Source organism: Peromyscus leucopus, chromosome 1 (genome assembly GCF_004664715.2).
Source record: "Peromyscus leucopus breed LL Stock chromosome 1, UCI_PerLeu_2.1, whole genome shotgun sequence".
Taxonomy (NCBI): Eukaryota; Metazoa; Chordata; class Mammalia; order Rodentia; family Cricetidae; genus Peromyscus; species Peromyscus leucopus.
The window spans coordinates 53,946,593-53,965,397 of NC_051063.1; the positions used below are offsets into that span (position 1 = coordinate 53,946,593).

Genomic DNA, 18,805 nt, shown 5'->3' on the forward strand with positions numbered 1-18,805 from the left:
GATTGATCCCACAACACAAAGGAGGTGGGGGGAACTATAGCTGACATCTGTCCTCCCTGATAGAAAGGAGGTCTGACATTAAAGGCTTCCTAATGCTATACAAGTTACACAGCATCTCCTTTCCTGCATTCTATACAAAATAATATAAGCAGGGGCCACTGGAACCTGTATTTGATTTTCTAAATTAACATTGGAGAACTAACGTTTGTCTGTTTTGAAGACAGTAACCACGCCAACAGACAACCAGGCTATAGGACACTGCAAGGCACACAATCTTTTTTCTTCATGAGGTAGGATAGTCAGGAAATAAAAGGAGCACCAGGCTGGAGAGACAGCTCAGCAGTTAAGAGTACTGGCTACTCTTCCAGAGGACCTGGTTCAATTCCCAGCACCCACATTGCAGCTCACAACTGTCTGGAACTCCAGTTCCAGAGGATCCAAAACCCTCACACAGACATACATGCAGGCAAAAGACCCGTGTACATAAAAATAAAATTTAAGAATAAAATTTAAAAAGGAACAATACGGTTTATTTAAAAAAGGAAGAGAAAAAGAAAGATCGAAAGAGAGAGAGAAGGAAAAAAGAGAGAGAGAGAGGAAGGAAGGAAGGAAGGAAGGAAGGAAGAAAAGAAGGAAGGAAGGAAGAAGAAGGAAGAAGAAAGAAAGAAAGAAAGAAAGAAAGAAAGAAAGAAAGAAAGAAAGAAAGAAAGAAAGAAAGAAAGAAAGAAAGAAAGAAAGAAAGGAGCAGCAGGCAGGAAACCCTCCTGTACCCTGTTCTGATGTCCATCTCTAGCTGGCTGGCATCTCAGAAGTTTTCAACATAATGACCAGACCAACTTCATAACTGTAATTTCCCCTTCCTGAAAAACTTAACAAACCTGATTCTTTTAAGTCCAATATCCTTATGACTGATGGGTAAGAATCAACTTCCTCCTTTGTTTTTTTGAGAAAGAGGCTGGTCCAGAAGTACACAGCTGAGGCTAGCTGATGGTCCTGCCTTTGCCTCCTAGGGTAACAGGTCCATACAGAGTTCTCTTCATTGTTTTTAATTTGTAAGATGCTCTTGATAAATGTTTTCATTCTATTACTTCTCCCTGCTTTAGTTGCAAGCCTGCACAATGTACCTAATAAGTCTCTTTAAGAGAATTCATTCTGTGGGTAAAGGAATATGCCAGCAATTATGTTCCCTAAGATCTAAACTTAACTGTCAATTGAGTAGCTTCCAAGACCTAAAGTCATTAGCTACTAGCACACTTCTGTGTTCATTTAGCACCTGGTTCGTCCCAGCTTCACTGTCTTTCTGATTAGTAAACTCACTTTGTTTCACTGATTTGTCCTGAGACTATTTCCTGAGTGGAGCACCTACATCCCTGAGGCTCTGCATACTTTTCTGGCTGCTGCACCACTAACATTGACATTTCCTGCTGCTGGTGACATTTAAAATCAACTTTTTAAAAAAGGTACATGGATCACAGGAACATAACATGTTTGATTTTAGATTCTTTCCTCCACTTCTCCCTTCCTCTTTCATTTTTTTCTTGTAGCACTAATACTGGATGTAGGGCCTTGCCCATGCTACCTAAGTGCTTTATCATTTATGTATGGGTGTTTTGCCTGCATATATATGTGTACCATATGCCTGCCTGATACTTGCAGGGGCCAAAAGACAGTGCTAGGTCCCCTGGAATTGGTGTCACAAGTGGTTGTAAGATAGATACCATGTGGGTATTCAGACTCAAACCCAGATCCTCTGGAGGAGCAGTCAGTGCTCTTAACCACTGAGCCATCTCTCCAGCTACCATCTTTTAATTTTTTTTTTTCAAGAACTGAGGGCTAGGCAAGCGCTCTACCACTGAGCTAAATCCCCAACCCCTTTTAATTCTTTTTGAGACTGAGTCTTATGAAGTTGTCCAAGCAGGCTGGCCTCAAACTCACAATCCTTCCTAACCTCAGCACCCCAGAATACCAGGATCATAAGTACAAGCAATGAAACATGACTTTCTTGTTGCATTCTGAAACAAAACTCCTGGGAAAGTATGTCTATTCTTTCTGCTTTCCTTTTTTCTTTTGTGGTACCAAGGACTGAATCCACAGGCCCAGTAAATCCTAGGCAAGTAAGCACTCTACTATTGTGGACATCCTTTGTTTTTTGGAACTGGGTCTCAAAATATAGCCCAGACTGGCCTTGAACTTCCTATGTAGCTGATGACCTTTAACTCTGGTTCTCCTGCCTCCACCTCCCATGTGCACCATACCAGCCTCCTCAGATTTGTATTTAACATTTTATTTTTAATTATGTGTATGTATTTGTCTGTGGAGGTATTTGGATCACCTAGAGCTAGAGTTACAAGTGGTTGTAAGTCACCTGATACAGATGCTAGAACTGAACCTGGGTTATCTGGAAGAACAATGAGTGCTCTTAAACCACTGTGCAATCTCTTCAGCCTTAGATCTGTTGTGTATATGTATGTTTATGGGTATATGTGTTCATCCAGGTGCCTATGCACACAGATGCCAGAACAGTCAGTCAGCCTGTTCCATCATGCTCTGATTTTCTTGACACAAGGTCTCTCACTCAATCTGAGCCTTGGTGTTTTACCTAGGCTGACTAACCAGTGAGCTCCTGTCATCTGTTTCAGCTCCCCGCCTTGCCCATGCTGGGGTTTCAAGTACTTGAGGCCATTACCTAGCTTTTGAATGGGTGCTGGAAATTTTTTTTTTCCAGACAGGGTTTCTTTGTGTAGTCTTGGCTGTTCTGGAGATCAGGAGGGTGGCACTTGTCTATGATTCTAACATTTAGGAGATGGAGGCAGGAGACCAGGATTTCAAGGCCAGTCTCAGTTACACAGGTACTACTATATAGGGGATTTTCAAAGCTGGCCTAAGACATGAGAGCCTGTCTCAAATAAACAAACATAAAAATTCACTATTTGCAATTTCAAATTTCTTGGCTTAACAACAGAATGAAAATAACACTGAAAACATATTTCTGCTTGTTTTTTTTTTTTTTTTTTTTTTTGGAGACAAGATTTCACCAGTAGACCTGACTGGCCTGAAATGTGCTACATAAACCAGGCTGGCCTCAAACTCAGACATCTAGGGACTAGAGAGATAGTTCAACAATTAAGAACACTTGCTACTTTTGCAGAGGACCTGGGTTCAATTACCAGTACCCACATGGTGTTTGACAATCATCTGTAACTGCACTTCCCAGGAATCTTTTACCCTCTTCTGACTTCTGTGGTTACCAGAAACACACACCGAAAATACACAAATGCAGGCAAAATACTCATATACATAAAATAAAAAAAAAAAAAAATAAATCTAAAAACACCAAACCAGAACAACAACAAAACTCAAGAGAGCTGCCTGCCTCTACTTCCAGAGTACTGGGATTAAAGGCCACAACACCCAGTTCTCATATAATTATTAAATTTTTTAAAAATTAGATTCATTTTTTTAATTTGCTTAATGTATGCTTTGCATGTTTGTACATTCCTCGTATGCCTGATGCCTGTGGAAGCCAGACGAGGGCATTGGATCCCCCTAGAACCAGAGTTAAGGATAGTTGTGAAAGCTACACAGAGAAACCCTGTCTCGAAAAACCAAAAAAAAAAAAAAAAAAGATAGTTGTGAAACACAATGTGGGGTACTAGGAATTGAACCCAGGTCCTCTGGAAAAGGAACAAGAGCTCTTAACTGCTGAGTCATCTCTTTTAATTTTTGAAATAGAGCTTGACTACACTTGTAAAGCTGGCCTTGAACTTCTGGACTCAAACAATGCTCAAGAATAAAGGTCAAGGTCAGGCAGTGGTAGCACTCCCAAGCACTCAGGAGGCAGAGGCAGGCGGATCTCTGTGAGTTCGAGGCCAGCCTGGTCTACAGTGAGTTCCAGGACAGCCAGGACTGTTTTCATAGAGAAACCCTGTCTCGAAAAAATCAAATAAATAAATAGATAGATGAATAAACAAAGAGACGAATGAATAAATAAAGGTGGCACAGTGTGCTCCCTTCTCAGCTGTGTTTTGTTTTGGGTTTTTTTTTTGGTTTTTTTTTTTTTTTTTTTTTTTGATTTTTCGAGACAGGGTTTCTCTGTGTAGCTTTGCGCCTTTCCTGGGACTCACTTGGTAGCCCAGGCTGGCCTCGAACTCACAGAGATCCTCCTGCCTCTGCCTCCCGAGTGCTGGGGTTAAAGGCGTGCGCCACCACCGCCCGGCGGGTTTTATTATTTATTTATTTAATTTATTACTATGGAGGAGGGAGGACACAAATGTAGCAGTCACAAGACAACTCTGTGGCATTGGTCTCTCCTTTCACCCTTACCTGATTGCAGTGATCAAGCTCATGGCACTAGGCTTGTGCAGAAAGTTCCTATACCCACTGAGCCAGCTGGCTGGTTCCACCAGTTGGTTTCTTTCCTTTTTTCTATGATTCTGAAGACCAACCCTAAGCCTTCACGTATGGTTGACAAACTCTACAAACCAAGCTGTACTTCCAGGCCCTCAGTCATTTTTTTTTAAAAAAATGGTCTCTCACCAGGTAGGTAGTACACACCTTTAATCCCAGCTCTTGGGAGGCAGAGGTAGGTGGATCTCTGAATTCGAGGCCAGTCTGGTCTACAAAAGCAAGTTCCAGCACGGCCAGGACTGTTTCAGAGAAACCCTGTCTTGATAAATCAAAAATTAAAAAAAAAAAAAAAAAAAAAAAAAAAAAAGGTCTCTCTATGCAGCCCTCCCTGACTGTCTTGGAACTTACTATGTAGATCAGGTTGGTCTAAAACTCACAGAGATCTGCCTGCTTCTGTCTCCAGAGTGCTGGGGTTAAAGGCATACATCACCACATTAGGCCCTAAATATACTCTTATGAGTAGAAGCAGGTAATTAGGACTTGTGGGTGGGAAGAATTTCACTTACTCTTCCAAAGACCACCACGCTGTCCCTGGGAACTTCAAGATGCTAATCCATGGAGAAGAGCAAGCTCCACTACATGGGGTGAGAGTGTCTCACCTCTGAATAGTCTCCTCCTGTTCTTTAACCATGTGTGCCAACTGCTGAAAAATGGAGCCCAGCTCAACGATTGTAGATTCAATGTTCTGCATGGTGTCTGCCCGACTCTGGATGTAGGAATCCTTTAGAAGAAGAAAGCACCATGAACTAGGGCCTGAGTTTTTAAGACCCTTTCACCATGACACACTCCAAACACTCTGGGGGAACAGAGGACAACAGAGGAGCTGATCCTCCGGATTTGAGCCTGCTTACCTGCTCGTCAATGAGCTGAAGCTGCTGACTTGTTCTAGAGTCCATCATGTCAATGGCCACATCTCTGGAGGCTCGGGACTCTGCTCCCAAAACTATAGGACCACCCCCTGGGGAAGAAACAGGACAGAACACATTTTAATGATTAAAAGCAGGTTCAGGGCCTGGCATGGTGGCACATGACTCTAATCTCTGTACTCCTAAGGCTAAGGCAAAAGGATCTCTGAGTTTGAGGCTGATCCACAAAGTGAGTTCCAGGACAGCCAAGACTGCATAGAGAGACACTGTCTCACAACAACAATAACAAAAACAATTCAAGCAGGGCATAGTGGCACGTGCCTGTTACACTTAGCAATAGGAATGTGGAGGTAGGAGGGCCAGGCCAGTCAGTCCTCGGCTAATAACAAGGTAGAGGCCAGCCCAAGCTACATGAGACCCTAGCACTAAAAACTATTCAAAACTCACTAGCACTAAGTTTATATCCAGCTGTGGTAGACTAATCCGAGTCTCAGTTTCCTTATCTCTAAAATGGAGCTAACAATAGCTGCTTTCTAAAGGAAGGCTGAGAAAATTGAGAGCATGTGACCAAGTACACAAAATGTTGGACACGATCATTCTTCTGAATATGTCTGTATTTACCGCCACGAGAAGACAGGAATTAAGTGTGGATCATGAAACTTCCAAAACCTGGTTTGTCCTCTGAGAAAAAGCCTAGCACCATCCTGGCCCTTCCATTCTCCAACTCCATACCTGCCTTTAGACTCTGTAGTTTAGAGGATGCCACCACAGCCTGAGAACTTAGCTCCTAGGCTTCCCATATTGCCTCTGACTTACCAAGGTGGTTAGGGGCAAGGGGCAGGGCCGACACTGGTGCCCGAGAGAACTGTTCCCGACGGTTCCTCTGCTGTTTCAGGTTCTGATGGGGGGAAATGCAAAGGTCCTGAGTCTCTGGAAAGTGGGTATGTTGACCCCATGACTCTGGGTAACCTGTCTCTTCCCCTTTTCCTCTTGGGTCCATACCACAAATTCCTACCCACCCACAGATCCCACTTACCTCAGTCCTCACTTCTAAAACCGATTTGAAGTCATTGGACATGGAAGCCAGTTTTGACTACAAAAAGCAAGGACAACTGGGTCATTCAAAGAAGATACTTTGTTATCCCCTTCCTCACTCTTTCCATCCCAGGGTCCCACCTGCAAGGAAACTACAATGGTGTTGGAATGCGTCTGCAGATGCCGGCCACTCTGGCTGCCCTTGGCCCTCACAAAATCTTGAAGCTGAGCAATTTGTTTGTTGAGGCTATTGATGTCCTGGTAAGAGACCAGAAGAAGAGTATTAAGCAGGGAGTCTTCAATCATTGACCCTATCTGTGCTCTCTGGAAGGGAGGACAAGATAAAACCTCCCAGTGAAGTGTCTAGTCAGATCAGAAGGTGGCACTAGGACTATCCATACTCTGTTCATTGCTTACAGAAAAAGGAAGTTGGTGCTCTCACCATTTGTAAATCAATGACTTATCTGCCTTCCACATTTCTGCTATACTTTACTCTTGAGGTCATAGAACCCTTACAAAGGCCAAAATCTTCTACCTAGTAGAGCATGCTGAAAGAGTACTTGAATAAAACCCAGGAAAAGGTAAGAATCACCCTATTTCCTAGAAGGATCAAAGAAGCAAATTTTTGCACAGAATGTCTAATACAGCAAAAGATTTTCTGTGACTTACTCTAAGTCATATACAGTGACTTCGTATTACAGCCAATGTGTCACCCACATCCCATTCTTCCCAGTGATAGAAAAGAAAACCTGTCCCAATATACTATGACCCAGGGAGGTATCAGAAAGGCGGAGAGGGAAGGCATCAAGAACAGGAGTCAGAGTCAGCAAGATGGCTCAGTAGGTAAAGGAGGCAACCTGGATTCAACCCCAGGGACCCATATAAGGCAAAGAGATAACCAACTCCACATGCATGCCATGGCACTCAGGCACCACCCTCCAAAAACACAAATAAATATAATTTAAAAAAAAATTTAAATGAGTATGAGAAAGATATTGAAGATAAAATTTAAGCATTTTTAGAGGCTTTTTAAGTAGACACAACCTCACTCCTCTCCAGAACCTTGTACTCATATTCACTGATGACATATCTACTTTTCTAGAATTTCTGACCCAAATGTACTTCAGGGTTGATTTGTTTGGCATAATAACTCCTTCCTTTGGGTTCTAGCTAGGTAAAGTACTATTTCCCATGCAGAAACTCAAGCTGAAAGCTTTTAATCACCCATTTCCTTAGCCTACCTACATGCTATCATACAACTATAGTCTATGATACTGACTGGACGGGTGCAATCCCCTGATCAGAACCATAATCTACTAAGTGCTTACTGTGTATTCAGTACTGTGTCAAATATAACAAGGAGCCTGCGGGTGTGGGGCAGCAAACAAAGGCCCTACATTTCTTCCCTGCACCTAACCAAAAATTTAAACAGCAACAAAAAAGGCCCATTATCTGTTTTTATTTACTGTATAAGCATCTTACAACATTCTCTCCTGTCCTCTCCTAAATTTAGCACAGAGAACTCTTCTACTTAACAACTCTAACGCCTCAAAGCCACATCCCCTACACCTCTTTTCCCATTTTAGTAAATGGCATCACCATTCACCAGATGCCCAGCTGGTCATGGTGTCTTAGACTTAAAATCCCACCCAAGACAGGTGGACTGCAATGAATTTAAAGTCAGCCTAAGTTACAGAATGAGACTCTATCTTAAAATACAAATGGGCTCTAGAGTTGGCTCAGTGGGTAAGAGCAATTGCTACTCTTATAGGTTCAGGACACAGGTTCAACTTCCAACACCCATATGGCAGCTCAAAACCATCTGTAACTGCAGTTCTAGGGTATCCAAATACCCTCTTCTGGCCTCCAAAGGCATCAGGCACACATGTGGCACAAACAGGTACATGTACACAAAACACTCATATACATACATTTTCAAAAAATGTTTTTAAGCAGGCTGGTGGTACATGCCTTTAATCTCAACACTTGGGAGGTAGAAGCAGGCAGTTCTATGAATTCAAAGGCCAGTATGGTCTACATAGTGAGACCCTGTCTCAAAAAAAATAAGAAAATTAAACAAAACCAAAAAACACCTTTATTCCACTTTTCCTCAAACCCACACTGAACCATCAATAGCCCACAAAGAACCCAATTGGTTGCAATATAAACTTTGTTTTGTTTTCCAGTATATATTCTAAATCTATCCACATTATATCCTTTTCTTCCTCATATGCCTTAACCATCTTCTCTACTCAAAAAACCTCCAAGAGCCTCTTAAATGACTGCCTTCTTTCTAGTCTGCCTTCCTATCATCTGCTGCCTAAATAGTGGTCAGTGTGATCTTCAAAACCAAATGCAGGGTATTCTCTCTCATCACTCAATTTAGAATACAACTTAAATGCTTCAGCTGCTTCACACAGGCCCTCTGTCTGCCACTGCCCACTTCTAACTGTACCCTGCCCTGTGCTTCCCACCTGTTGTACGATACCCGTTTGCTGTGCCCATTTTCTACACTACATTCCCACTTTCTGGAACGCACTCCCACCAGATCATCAGATGAACTACTTTTCCTCCCTATTCAGACATAGTTCAAATATCACTTCAGCCAAACCAGCTTAGATCAACCAAGCCAAAGTAGTCTCAGCCCTGAAAGCCAGTGCCAGTGGCTGACAAAAGCAAACAAATGGGGCGCACGCCTTTAGTCCCACCCTGGGAGGCGGAGGCAGGGGGATCTCTGAGTTGGTCTGAGTTAGAGGCCAGCCTGGTCTACAGAATGAGTTCCAGGATAGCCAGAGCTACACAGAGAAACCCTGTCTTGAAAAACCAAAAACCAAAACCAACCAAACAAGAAAAGCTAACAAATGCTCCTCACAAAATCTGTGGAGCAGGTACTTTTATTATCTCTGCCTTACTGATAAGACAATGGCAACTCAGAAGTTAGGAGCTCACTCACACAAGGTCACAACCTAAGTGGGTGGCAAAGCAACTTCAGGTTTTTCAGAATCCAGTAGGATAGCTCCTAAGTGGCTAATAAACCCAAAGGCATCCAACACTCTCTTCTACCAGCACAGCACCCCTTAAATGGATCTGCTCTTTGACCTCTGCCACCATATTTGTACTCTACAGCCACACCAGCCACCTCCTTAGCCTCTACCCCACCCATCCATGTTCCAGATCAGACTCTACGTGTTGCCCAGACAAATGACTCTACACTTGTTATCAAGGTCCACAACACTCTTTACAACTAGCCACTCAGTCAAACAACCAGCTTCTTGCCAGTCACTCATTTAGGAAACCAACAGTCAGGCCAGACACTATTATAAGCACTTGTGAACAGACAAGCAGAAAGAAAAATCCTGGGCAGGCATGGTGATACATGGTATAATCCCTGTGCTTGGGAGGCTGAGGCAGGAGAATCACAAATTAAACACCAGCCTGTAGCCATGCATGGTATCATATGCCTTTAATTGCAGCAATCAGGAGGCAGAGACAGGCGGATCTCTAAGTTTGAGACTAACCTAGTCTACAGAGCAATTTCCAGGACAGCCAGGGATATACAGAGAAATCCCATCTTAAAACAAACAAAAATACCAGCCTGGGCTCTATATCTATACAGTCTTGAAACCAAAACAAAGAACCTACTAGTGGGGTACCTGCAAATCTTTTGTCCCCTCATCTTTTTTTTTCCCCCTTCTCTTTTGGAAAAGTACAAAAGAATGAAGAAAATAAACCTAAGGTAATTATAGAAAATGAACTTTTTTTTTTCTGAGACAAGGTCTTTCTGTATAACTCTAGCTGTCCTAGCACTATGTAGACCAGGCTGGCCTCGAACTCAGAGATCCACCTGCCTCTGCCTCCTGAGTGCTGGGAATAAAGGCATGGGCCAGGACCACCCTCCAGCTGACCTCAATTTTCTAATCAACACCTTTGCATATAAACTCCTCAGACTAGGGTAAGTCTTTCTACTACCTCTATATAAGCTCTGCATCTAGCTCAGACTTCATACCCTCTGTCAATCTTTCCCAGCACACTGTTTCATCCATCTTTGTGTAAAACCTTTTCTATACTATCACCTATTCATTTTAAGCCTAGGTTCTTGATGCTGGGTAACTCTTAAGGACAATGAGCCCTTGAAGACAATAATCTTGCTTCACATTTGTTCCATCAGCATCTAGAACAGTGCTTTATAAATAATAGATGATCCTAAATGTCTACTGACTCAGTGGAGGAGCAGGGTGTTTGGACTTGGGTCTAAATACTTACCCTGGGGATTCATGGCGATGGAAAATGATGGAAGTAATCTAATTAGAATGCTGGGCTCTCCTGATGGCTAGCAGCTCACCTGTTTGATGATGTATGTTAGCTCCTCAATTTCTACTGCTTTATCATCAAAGAGGGACTTGCGCTTTGCCACTGCAGAGATAGATGAGGTGTTACAACAGGTGAGGGCAATCACAGGCTCAAAGAACTAGGAGTGCAGTTCAGTGGTAGAGGCACTTGCTTTAAGGCACAAAGCCCTGGTTTAAAATCCCCAGCATCATAGGAAAAATAAAACCTCCATGAACCTCACTTCCTACTACTACTGTTTCACTGTCCCACCTAGGAAAGATCTACCAAACACTCACAGATTGTTAGCTTCTCCAGCTTGGCAAATGTATTGCTGAGATCTTTCCCAATGCGCCTGCAAATGATCATCAGTGAGAAGGTTGTGGTAAAGGGCAGGAAATAGGCTATTCCCATAAGCTCCAACACAACCAATCCCACTCAGCCAAACCAACACAGGCAAATCAACTTCTTAGCCATTATATCACCCCACCACAAAGCCTCTCTTAACTCACTTGGCCATAAGGGTAAATTCACTGCGTTGTCGGGCAGCACGTAGAGCTGGTTTATTTGTTTGGATTCCATTCTGGAAGGTAATGGCAAAAAGTGACTAGTTTCCTTCAGTATTCATGCTCATCTTTTCACTGCTCCCTCACATACCCACTAAACACTCTATAGTGCTGTTGGCATCAGACAATCTAAGTTTATCAGTGGTTTATAGCTAAGAAAAAAAATTAGATGTAGGTTTAAATCTTGACTCATCGTTTGTGATATTTAGGACAAGTTACTTAAACTATTCTTAATCTCTACTGAAGACAATTCCTCCACTCCTATTGACAAGATTCGATAATCTAAGAGTTGTAAAGTAAATTTAGGTAACTAGCAGACAAAATTTAAGCATTAAGAAGGCTCACACCTGCCTTTCCACTCCAGGTTCTTACCTGACGGCTCTGCAGCGACTTACAGGCAGACAGGAATTCCTGGGTCCGATCCCGGCAAGACATAGTGTCGGGAGGGGAAGGGACCAGGGCCACGGGGGTGGGCAAAGGAGCGATGTCGCTGCTGCTACTGATAGCAGTTTCAGGGGACAGAACCTGTGTCTTTGAGAGACCCAGGTAGACACCCTGATCCGTGTTCTTAGATCCGTAGCGTTTCCGCGGGATCATCGAGTCGCATAACCTCGGACTGCTGTGGAGAGGAGAATGTCATTCTCCAGACAGCCTCTCTTCCCAAACTCTCCCCTCAACTAGCAAATCCTCAAGCTCTTTCCCGTATTTGACAGACTTTCGAGCCCAAGGCCACCCGTAGATCCTGCAGCCTGGCCACGGCGAGAAGAGTCAGCTTCCTCCGGGCCCAAGGCGAAGCTTCCTCAGATTCTCCTTCCAACTTGGCTCTGATGGCCCAAGAACTGGCCGGGGGGCCCTAGAGTCGAGAAAACAGCCAGAGCCTGGTCCTGCGGCCCTGAGCCTCCAGCCAGACTTTTGCAGTTGGCCCAGATCCTAATCGTGTCCTCTGGTATACGTGATTTCCTTCACCCGCTCACGGAGAAGGGGCAACCGACCTCCAAGGTGGACACACTTCGGTGGGCGGAGGGCGAAAAAACCTTAAGTGTTTATTTGAAACAGGAAGTCCCACCTCCATCAAAGTTCCGCCTGTTGGAAGACTGCAGCCACTAATTGGACAGGGCCGACGTCTTTCTCAACAAGGCCTTTCCTGATTGGACAGCGAGGCATTCGCTTACGCGGAGCCGCCAGCAGGACTGGCCCCTGGCTCGCTCCTCTCCCCCTCCCCCACCGTCAAGCCGCTGCCCCCGAGCGGAGACGACCGACCGAGACTGGACCCCTGCTCGAGCGAAGCCCTACCTCCTCTGTTGCCTACCGCCGCCGCCACTGCCACTCTCCCCAGGCCGTCGCCCCCTCCACGCCGGACTTGTAAGCCGCCGAAATCGGACCAAAGAGCAGGAGCCGCCACGTCACCCACACGCAATCCCACCCCCGTGACGTGCTGCCGCGCCACGCCTATTTTTTCTTTTCCTTTTTTTTTTTTTTTTTTTTTAAGCCCAGAGACAGGAAGAACACACCCCTGCGCCGTCAAACTCAACTCCGCCCTCCTATTGGTTAGGCTGCCTCCGTGGCCCCGCCCCTGAGGAGCCGAAACAGATCCCAAGGGGTGGGGCCAAAGGAGCCTTAAAGAGCCCGTGGCGGTCCCTGAGCTTACAGAACTGGAAGCAGGGCGATGAGTGTTTTTGGCAGATCCACAATATTAATTTTATTCTCTGGATGCTGGGGAGGACGAAAACGGGGCTGGTGTCAGCCCTTTTCTGGTTCCTTGTGGCTTCCCTCACGTTTACGCTCCTGGATCTGACTGTCCTGCTTTTGAGTCTGTTCTGAGAGCCTCTTGCTTGACCGTGATGAGCCCCGACGGCTGAACATGGATAGCCTGCGCCACAGCACGGTGATCAGAAGACTTTCGTTAGATCTTTGTTTGCGGCGGCCTATGTTGTCCAAATCGACTTCGTTGCCTGAAAGGGCCAGGAGGCCACTTAGTTTAGTTTTGTTCTCTCTAGTCCAACCTCTTGGGGCAGTCCCTTTTGGGCACTTCCCTCTCCCATTCCCGCCCCCGCTCCCTGGACCCTTTTTCGAGTCTAGTCCAGCCTTCCCTACCTTCCTCGTTCCCTTCTTCCTTTGCTTGCTCATCAGAGGTCTGATGGTCCTTGTCCTGACAGCAGCCCATGGCCCCGAAAGGCGCAGGACTCTGCCACCCTCCCCAGCCTGCTTAGCTCTGGGCCCAGCTTTTGTGACGTCAGGGCTTGGGTAAGGGAACCCCTCCCACCCACAAGCCACCTCTCCTTTCTCCCATCACAAAAGGTTCAGGATCTCTGTTTGGGCTGTTTATTAACAAAAATGAACAAGGGTCCTCAAGGACTGGTAGATCCAGGCCGCTTCTTTTTCTTTCTTCTTGTTTGGAGAGTCCCTTGTGTCTGATCCAAATCAGGACGCTTCCGCTTGGCAGCTGCCTCCAAAGATGCCCAAAGTTCATCTGTCTCTGTGTCTTCTGGGGGTACCATGTTGGGCTCTTGAGGCTCTTGGGGCTCATCCTGATGAGTGAGAAGGAAACTCAGGAATCAGGGACAAGGAAAGAGACTAGCAGAAAAATAATTCCTCTGGACAACCAGTACTTTGATCCAGAAACCAATGTCATGTTCTGGAGTATCTCATCCTTGGCAATAAGCCTATAAAGGCTTGAGCATCGCTCAGGGAAATTAAGTTTATAGTAAAGAGACAGCCCTGGTTTATGTTCTACTGTCGTCCATTCTCTCCACAGAGAATTCCTTGCCATCATGCCTTTGGCTCCCAAATTCCTACCCCTAACTAGTCGCTCACCTCCCAGTTATCCCTGCCTGACAGGAGGAGGCAGTTCAGTTGAGACTTGAGATAAACCTGTAAAATAAAAGGGGTCTTGAGTCCAGACAAGCTGAGAGAGAAACTTGAATGTGGGGCACAGGGCTGGGGAGAGGCTCTAGAAAAAGATGTTAAGAGAGGGTGAATGCCAGAGGGTTGGGCTCTCACCTTATGCTCTAGCCCACGTGGATTTCGGATCCTGTGTATCCTCAAGACTCTGTCCAAGCCACAGGAGGCTAAGAGGGGCTTGGAAGGGTGGCACTGCAGCCCCCGGACACTGCCTGCCAGCCCCTTCAGACAGCCCAGCAGACGCCCTGGGGAAGGGTGGAGGCGTCAGTGCTAGCTACCTAGCCAATGCACATTTATTTAGTTACTGCTCAAACCACTTAGGTTTCATGACTTAATCCTCAAAATACCCTAGACACAGGAGTTACCAGTGATATTCCAGTTTACAGGGGAGGAAACACACAGGGTCCAAAGAACTAGTCCAAGGTCACAGTTTTTGGTGAGACAGAACTTGAACCCAGGGTATGAATGTGGCACTGCCAGGGCTCCCTGACTCCCTGCGCTACCTTCTCTGTCCCCTCCCCTCTCCCAAGCAACCCATCATCCACTCACCTTGTCGCAAATCAATTTCTGCCAGCTGCCCATGAGTGTTCCCTACAATGACAGAACTGTGGAGGAGACCAGAGAGGGGGCTCAGTACCTCTGGAGTCATTCCAGAGCATTTCCCCTTCCCCTCAGCACTCACTTGCCCTCAGGAGTAAGGGTCATAGCTGTCAGTGGGTACTCTCCATAGGTGGCCTCTAGGACTGGCCGGCGCTGGGGAGAGACTGGATCATAGACACGAACCTAGAGGGAAGACTGAGGTATCACAAGAGTATCCTTAACTACATTGGACCCCAGTATCTTCATATCTATCATCCTTCTGAAGACTGCTTAATATTTATTTAATCCCCCCCCCAAGACAGGATTTCTCTGTGTAGCTCTGGCTGTTCTGGAACTTGCTTTGTAGACCAGGCTGGCCTCAAACTCACAGAGATCCACCTGCGTCTGCCTTCGAGTGCTGGGATTAAAGGGGTGCACCACCGTGCCTGGCAAGACTGCCCCCTCAGAGAAACTTTCTCATTTGAGGTATGTACTTCATGTCATCTCAGGAGGTTGGGGGAAGGAATGCTTAGGAGTATGAGCACAGGCTGAGGGCAGATGTCTATGTTCGAGAACATGTCCACATTTGTCCCTCACATGCCTATCTAATGGTAGTGGAGGAACAGAAAAGCAGACTGGACCAAAGCTAGAAGGTGGTAGATTTCAAGCAGGAAAGCTTAGCCTTACCAGGGAAGGAGTGGGTAGCTCTTCATATGCTGTGAGCAAAAGCCTAGTACCTAAATCAGACTTTATTGTGAAGGACTTTACAAATGGCAAATAGTGACCCAACCCCGCCTGAGTCTCAGAACTTCAAATGAAATAAGCCACAAAGATCCCTAGCCAAGCCCTCACCCAAAACTGGAAGAGCTGAAACCAGAAAGGGGTCCTCAAAGTAAATTAGACAAATTTGAGGACGACAAAGTTCTTTCTCTGACCATGCCATCCCGAATATGCCCAATCTTGTCAAATCTCATCAGCCTGGTTGGTACTAGATGGGAAGACTATATAACTGTTTTGACAGCCAAACCTGATTTCCACCCACATCTGTTCCCTGTGGAACCTAGTGTGAAAGGAGTACTCCCTGTGCTTTCCCTTCTCGGTAGGAGAAAGAGAAAGTTAGAGTTCAAGAAATTTCATCCTAGAATGCAGTAAAGGGAAAGTCATTGGCTCAGCCATGGGCTTGACCAGCTGAGGGGCTTGACCAGCTGTGGAAGGAAGTATGAGCTCCTCTGAGAGCCCAGGAGAGAGGAAGATGGTAAGACATCATGGGAACCTAGTCTGCCAGGAGACACAGGTTTTTTTCTAGGAAGCTATTTCAATCCAGGAGTAAGCAAAAGAGCCTCACCTGGTGGTACCCTGTGCATGTAACAAGCTTCTGTGACCCAGGGAGGAACTGTATATCCTGGTCCCAAATAGGAACCCGTAGATCCAGCCAATCATTCCGCACCTGGTGTGGAGGTACATATGGGACACAAGGTGTCAGTAAGCTTGACCTGCTCCTTCAGTCCTCCATCCCCCAAAGTCCATCTAGGCCCCAACCACAGTCAGTGGCTTCCATTTCTCCCAACCTCAGACAAAGCATCCCCTACCCCTCATCACTTACATTCTTGGCCCTGAACACAGGCTGCTCAGACCTCTGTAGGTCCCATACTTTCAAAGCATTCTCTTTCCCACACGTGGCAACCACATGGGTATGTGCTGGGTCTTGGCGCATCCGACACACTCCAGGACCCACCTTCAGTTCCAAGAGCTGAATAGAACCAGAGATGAGTCAGTTCAAGAGTCCTTAGTCCCCATTGGATCCCTACCCTGGCTCCCACCCTCTCCAACCAGTAGGGCAGGTGAACCTTACTGGGTCAGATGATGCTTCCTTGTCATTATCACACCAGACTCTAAGGATTCCAGAATCCACACATGTGATAAGGGTGCTGCAATCAGAGGAAGAAACACTGGGATTTTTAAAGAGTGTAAACCAGATTTAGTGGTTCATACCTACCTGTAAAGGGCATGGGAAGTAAAGGAGGGACCAGGAATTCAAAGTCGGCCTGGCTATATGAGACCCTTTCTCAAAAACAGACAAACCAAACCCAATCAAACAGAAATAACATAAACCTCTTCCCAAGAAGCCCACACCTTTTCCCAGGCTCTGGATAGCCTGAACCTATGCTCTTCCTCACATCTGCCTACCTAGATTTGAGCTCTATATTGCTTGCCTGGGTGGTGGCAAACAGCATCTCTAATACTCCTCACTCTTACAGGCTCAGAGCCCGGTCCATGACACTTCCCATTGAAAACCCAATTCTCAATTACCTATGAAATAAAAATCTCAACTTAGTACAAAAGCCCTTTCCAGCTGGGCGGCGGTGACGCACACCTTTAATCCCAGCACTCAGGAAGCAGAAGCAGGCAGATCTCTGTGAGTTCAAGGCCAGCCTGTGCTACAGAGTAAGTTCCAGGACAACCAGGACTATTACATAGAAAAATCTTGTCTTGGAAAAACACACACACACACACACACACACACACACACACACACACACACAAAGAAACAAAAAAACAAAACAAAAAAACAAAAAAACAAAAAGGCTTTTCCATTTAACCTCAATCAAATGCAAAGCCAAACTTACATGTATAATGCTGCTTCCCCGACTTCAACCTCCAAATGCTATCTGTCCTGTGCATAAAGCCTTTCAGTCCCTTAACCCTCAGTCTCTGCTCAGCTAGTGTCTTCTTTTTAGAGTGTCCTTATCTTTTCTCTGTCAAGATTATTCTTGTACTTCAAGATCCAGTTCAAAATTCCATCTTCTGCATGTCCTTTCTGGAGCTCATCTGTTGAATTACCAAAGCAGCCTTCTCTCTTCTTTGATCTAGAGAAGCCACACCTAGGCTATTAACCTAGGTGAATCTTCTTCCTAGCTATCACTTTGGAAGCTTCATTATCTTATTGGTTTTTGTCAATCACTACTTAAAAGCATGCTCAAAAGCATGAAATTACTTGCACAGAATTTTATAAAGGCACCAGGACAAAAACTCTTGGATGCAAACTTTATGAAGGCACAAGTTAAACCCTTGTACTTTCCCCCTGATAACCGGCATTCAGCAACTTTCCGATAAATGCATGTTAGAGGAATGAATGAAGGCAACAACACCGTTTGCAATCACTCATCCCAGAGGCTATATCATCTAAGGGCTTAACTTCAGTATTCAGTTCACCCAAGGGAGCCTCAACACTCTTCCTGTGACGTGAGCTAAGGAATGGTCCTTACCCATCGGCCTGGGCGAGACCTCGGAACGTGCCCTCCCCGCCTGGGCAGTATCTCTGGCTCTGGAATGTACCCTCCTCGGTGTTAAAGTGTCTCACGGTTCTGTCCGCGCAGCCCACCAAGATCTGCCAGCAGAGAAGGGGATGGATGGGAGAAAAGCAAGGCTGCCGGCCCGTCTCCTAGCTCCGGCCGGGCCAGTGGCCACTCACCTGGGTCTCGTCACCTCCACCCCAGCACAGAGCATTCACCGCCTCCTCACGCCGCGGCTGTCCAGACGGCGTGAAGTTCGTCGCATGTTTCCGCTGAAGGTTCACCCCTGAGGGACAAGGACGTCAGTCACGCTGGGGTGACAAGCGACCCCTACACCTCCGGACGAACAACTCAGACACTCACCTTTCAGAATCCCAGTCTCGGTGCCGACCCACACATGGTTCCATCGCGCAGAGGTGGCCGCCATCGCAGACCCGCCTATGGCTCGCACTTCCGGCGCGCCACCACCGGCATCATCAGGGGACGCCGGACGCCGGATTCAAACTTGACAACACGGAACCAGTGGGTCGGTCGGGCTCTGTCTCTCTGTCTCTCTCGTTTCCCTCCCTTTCTCCCTCCTCCTCCCCCGCCTTCAAAAAGGTCTTTCATCTCAGCACTCCGGAGGCAGAGGCAGATGCGTCTCTGTGGGTTCCATGCCAGCTAGGGCTACACAGTGAGACCCTGTCTCAAAAACAAAAAACAAATAAAAACCCGCAAAAAACAAAGTGCGGAGGAGCACTGGTGTTATTAACCCTAGGATTTCGCAAGCCCTGCAGATATAACTCAGGCCTGCCTGCTTTTTTTTTGTTGTTGTTGTTTAACCCAGGTTAGT

The 18,805-nt window shown here is 46.0% G+C and overlaps 3 protein-coding genes across 5 annotated transcripts in view; all 3 read right to left on the bottom strand.

Annotated features, from left to right (window-relative positions):
- Window positions 1-12,642, bottom strand: part of Stx5 (syntaxin 5) — a 16,021-nt gene extending 3,379 nt beyond the window's left edge. The window contains exons 1-10 of one of the 2 annotated variants that reach the window (XM_037207511.1): window positions 12,494-12,642; window positions 11,573-11,816; window positions 11,147-11,217; window positions 10,934-10,989; window positions 10,651-10,721; window positions 6,450-6,566; window positions 6,310-6,366; window positions 6,090-6,171; window positions 5,259-5,365; window positions 5,007-5,128 (exon numbers count right to left, since the gene is read on the bottom strand). In XM_037207511.1, the coding sequence (XP_037063406.1) occupies window positions 5,007-5,128; window positions 5,259-5,365; window positions 6,090-6,171; window positions 6,310-6,366; window positions 6,450-6,566; window positions 10,651-10,721; window positions 10,934-10,989; window positions 11,147-11,217; window positions 11,573-11,797 (908 nt within the window). In that variant the 5' untranslated portion in view covers window positions 11,798-11,816; window positions 12,494-12,642. Of the gene's footprint in view, window positions 1-5,006; window positions 5,129-5,258; window positions 5,366-6,089; window positions 6,172-6,309; window positions 6,367-6,449; window positions 6,567-10,650; window positions 10,722-10,933; window positions 10,990-11,146; window positions 11,218-11,572; window positions 11,820-12,493 lie in introns of both variants that reach the window. The other variant, XM_028857970.2, reaches the window with a different exon arrangement.
- Window positions 12,643-12,871: 229 nt separating this feature from the next.
- On the bottom strand, window positions 12,872-13,427 carry LOC114683635 (testis-expressed protein 54-like). The gene is made up of 2 exons (XM_028857956.2): window positions 13,295-13,427; window positions 12,872-13,152 (listed from the first exon to the last, which is right to left on the bottom strand). Exons 1-2 carry the CDS (start codon window positions 13,362-13,364, stop codon window positions 12,941-12,943), a joined length of 282 nt encoding a protein of 93 aa, XP_028713789.1. The 5' UTR covers window positions 13,365-13,427; the 3' UTR covers window positions 12,872-12,940.
- On the bottom strand, window positions 12,872-18,471 carry Wdr74 (WD repeat domain 74). 2 transcript variants are annotated; one of them, XM_028857955.2, is made up of 12 exons: window positions 18,337-18,471; window positions 18,153-18,259; window positions 17,947-18,068; window positions 16,533-16,608; window positions 16,284-16,430; window positions 16,026-16,127; window positions 14,784-14,884; window positions 14,651-14,706; window positions 14,201-14,346; window positions 14,015-14,071; window positions 13,295-13,728; window positions 12,872-13,152 (listed from the first exon to the last, which is right to left on the bottom strand). In XM_028857955.2, the coding sequence occupies exons 1-11, from the start codon at window positions 18,398-18,400 to the stop codon at window positions 13,549-13,551; spliced, it is 1,158 nt and encodes a 385-aa protein (XP_028713788.1). In that variant the 5' UTR covers window positions 18,401-18,471; the 3' UTR covers window positions 12,872-13,152; window positions 13,295-13,548. The 2 variants fall into 2 exon arrangements, with proteins under 2 accessions (XP_028713788.1, XP_037063398.1); XM_037207503.1 differs by lacking the exons at window positions 18,153-18,259; window positions 18,337-18,471 and adding an exon at window positions 17,308-17,509 and having other exon boundaries at window positions 17,947-18,035.
- Window positions 18,472-18,805: the final 334 nt, after the last annotated feature.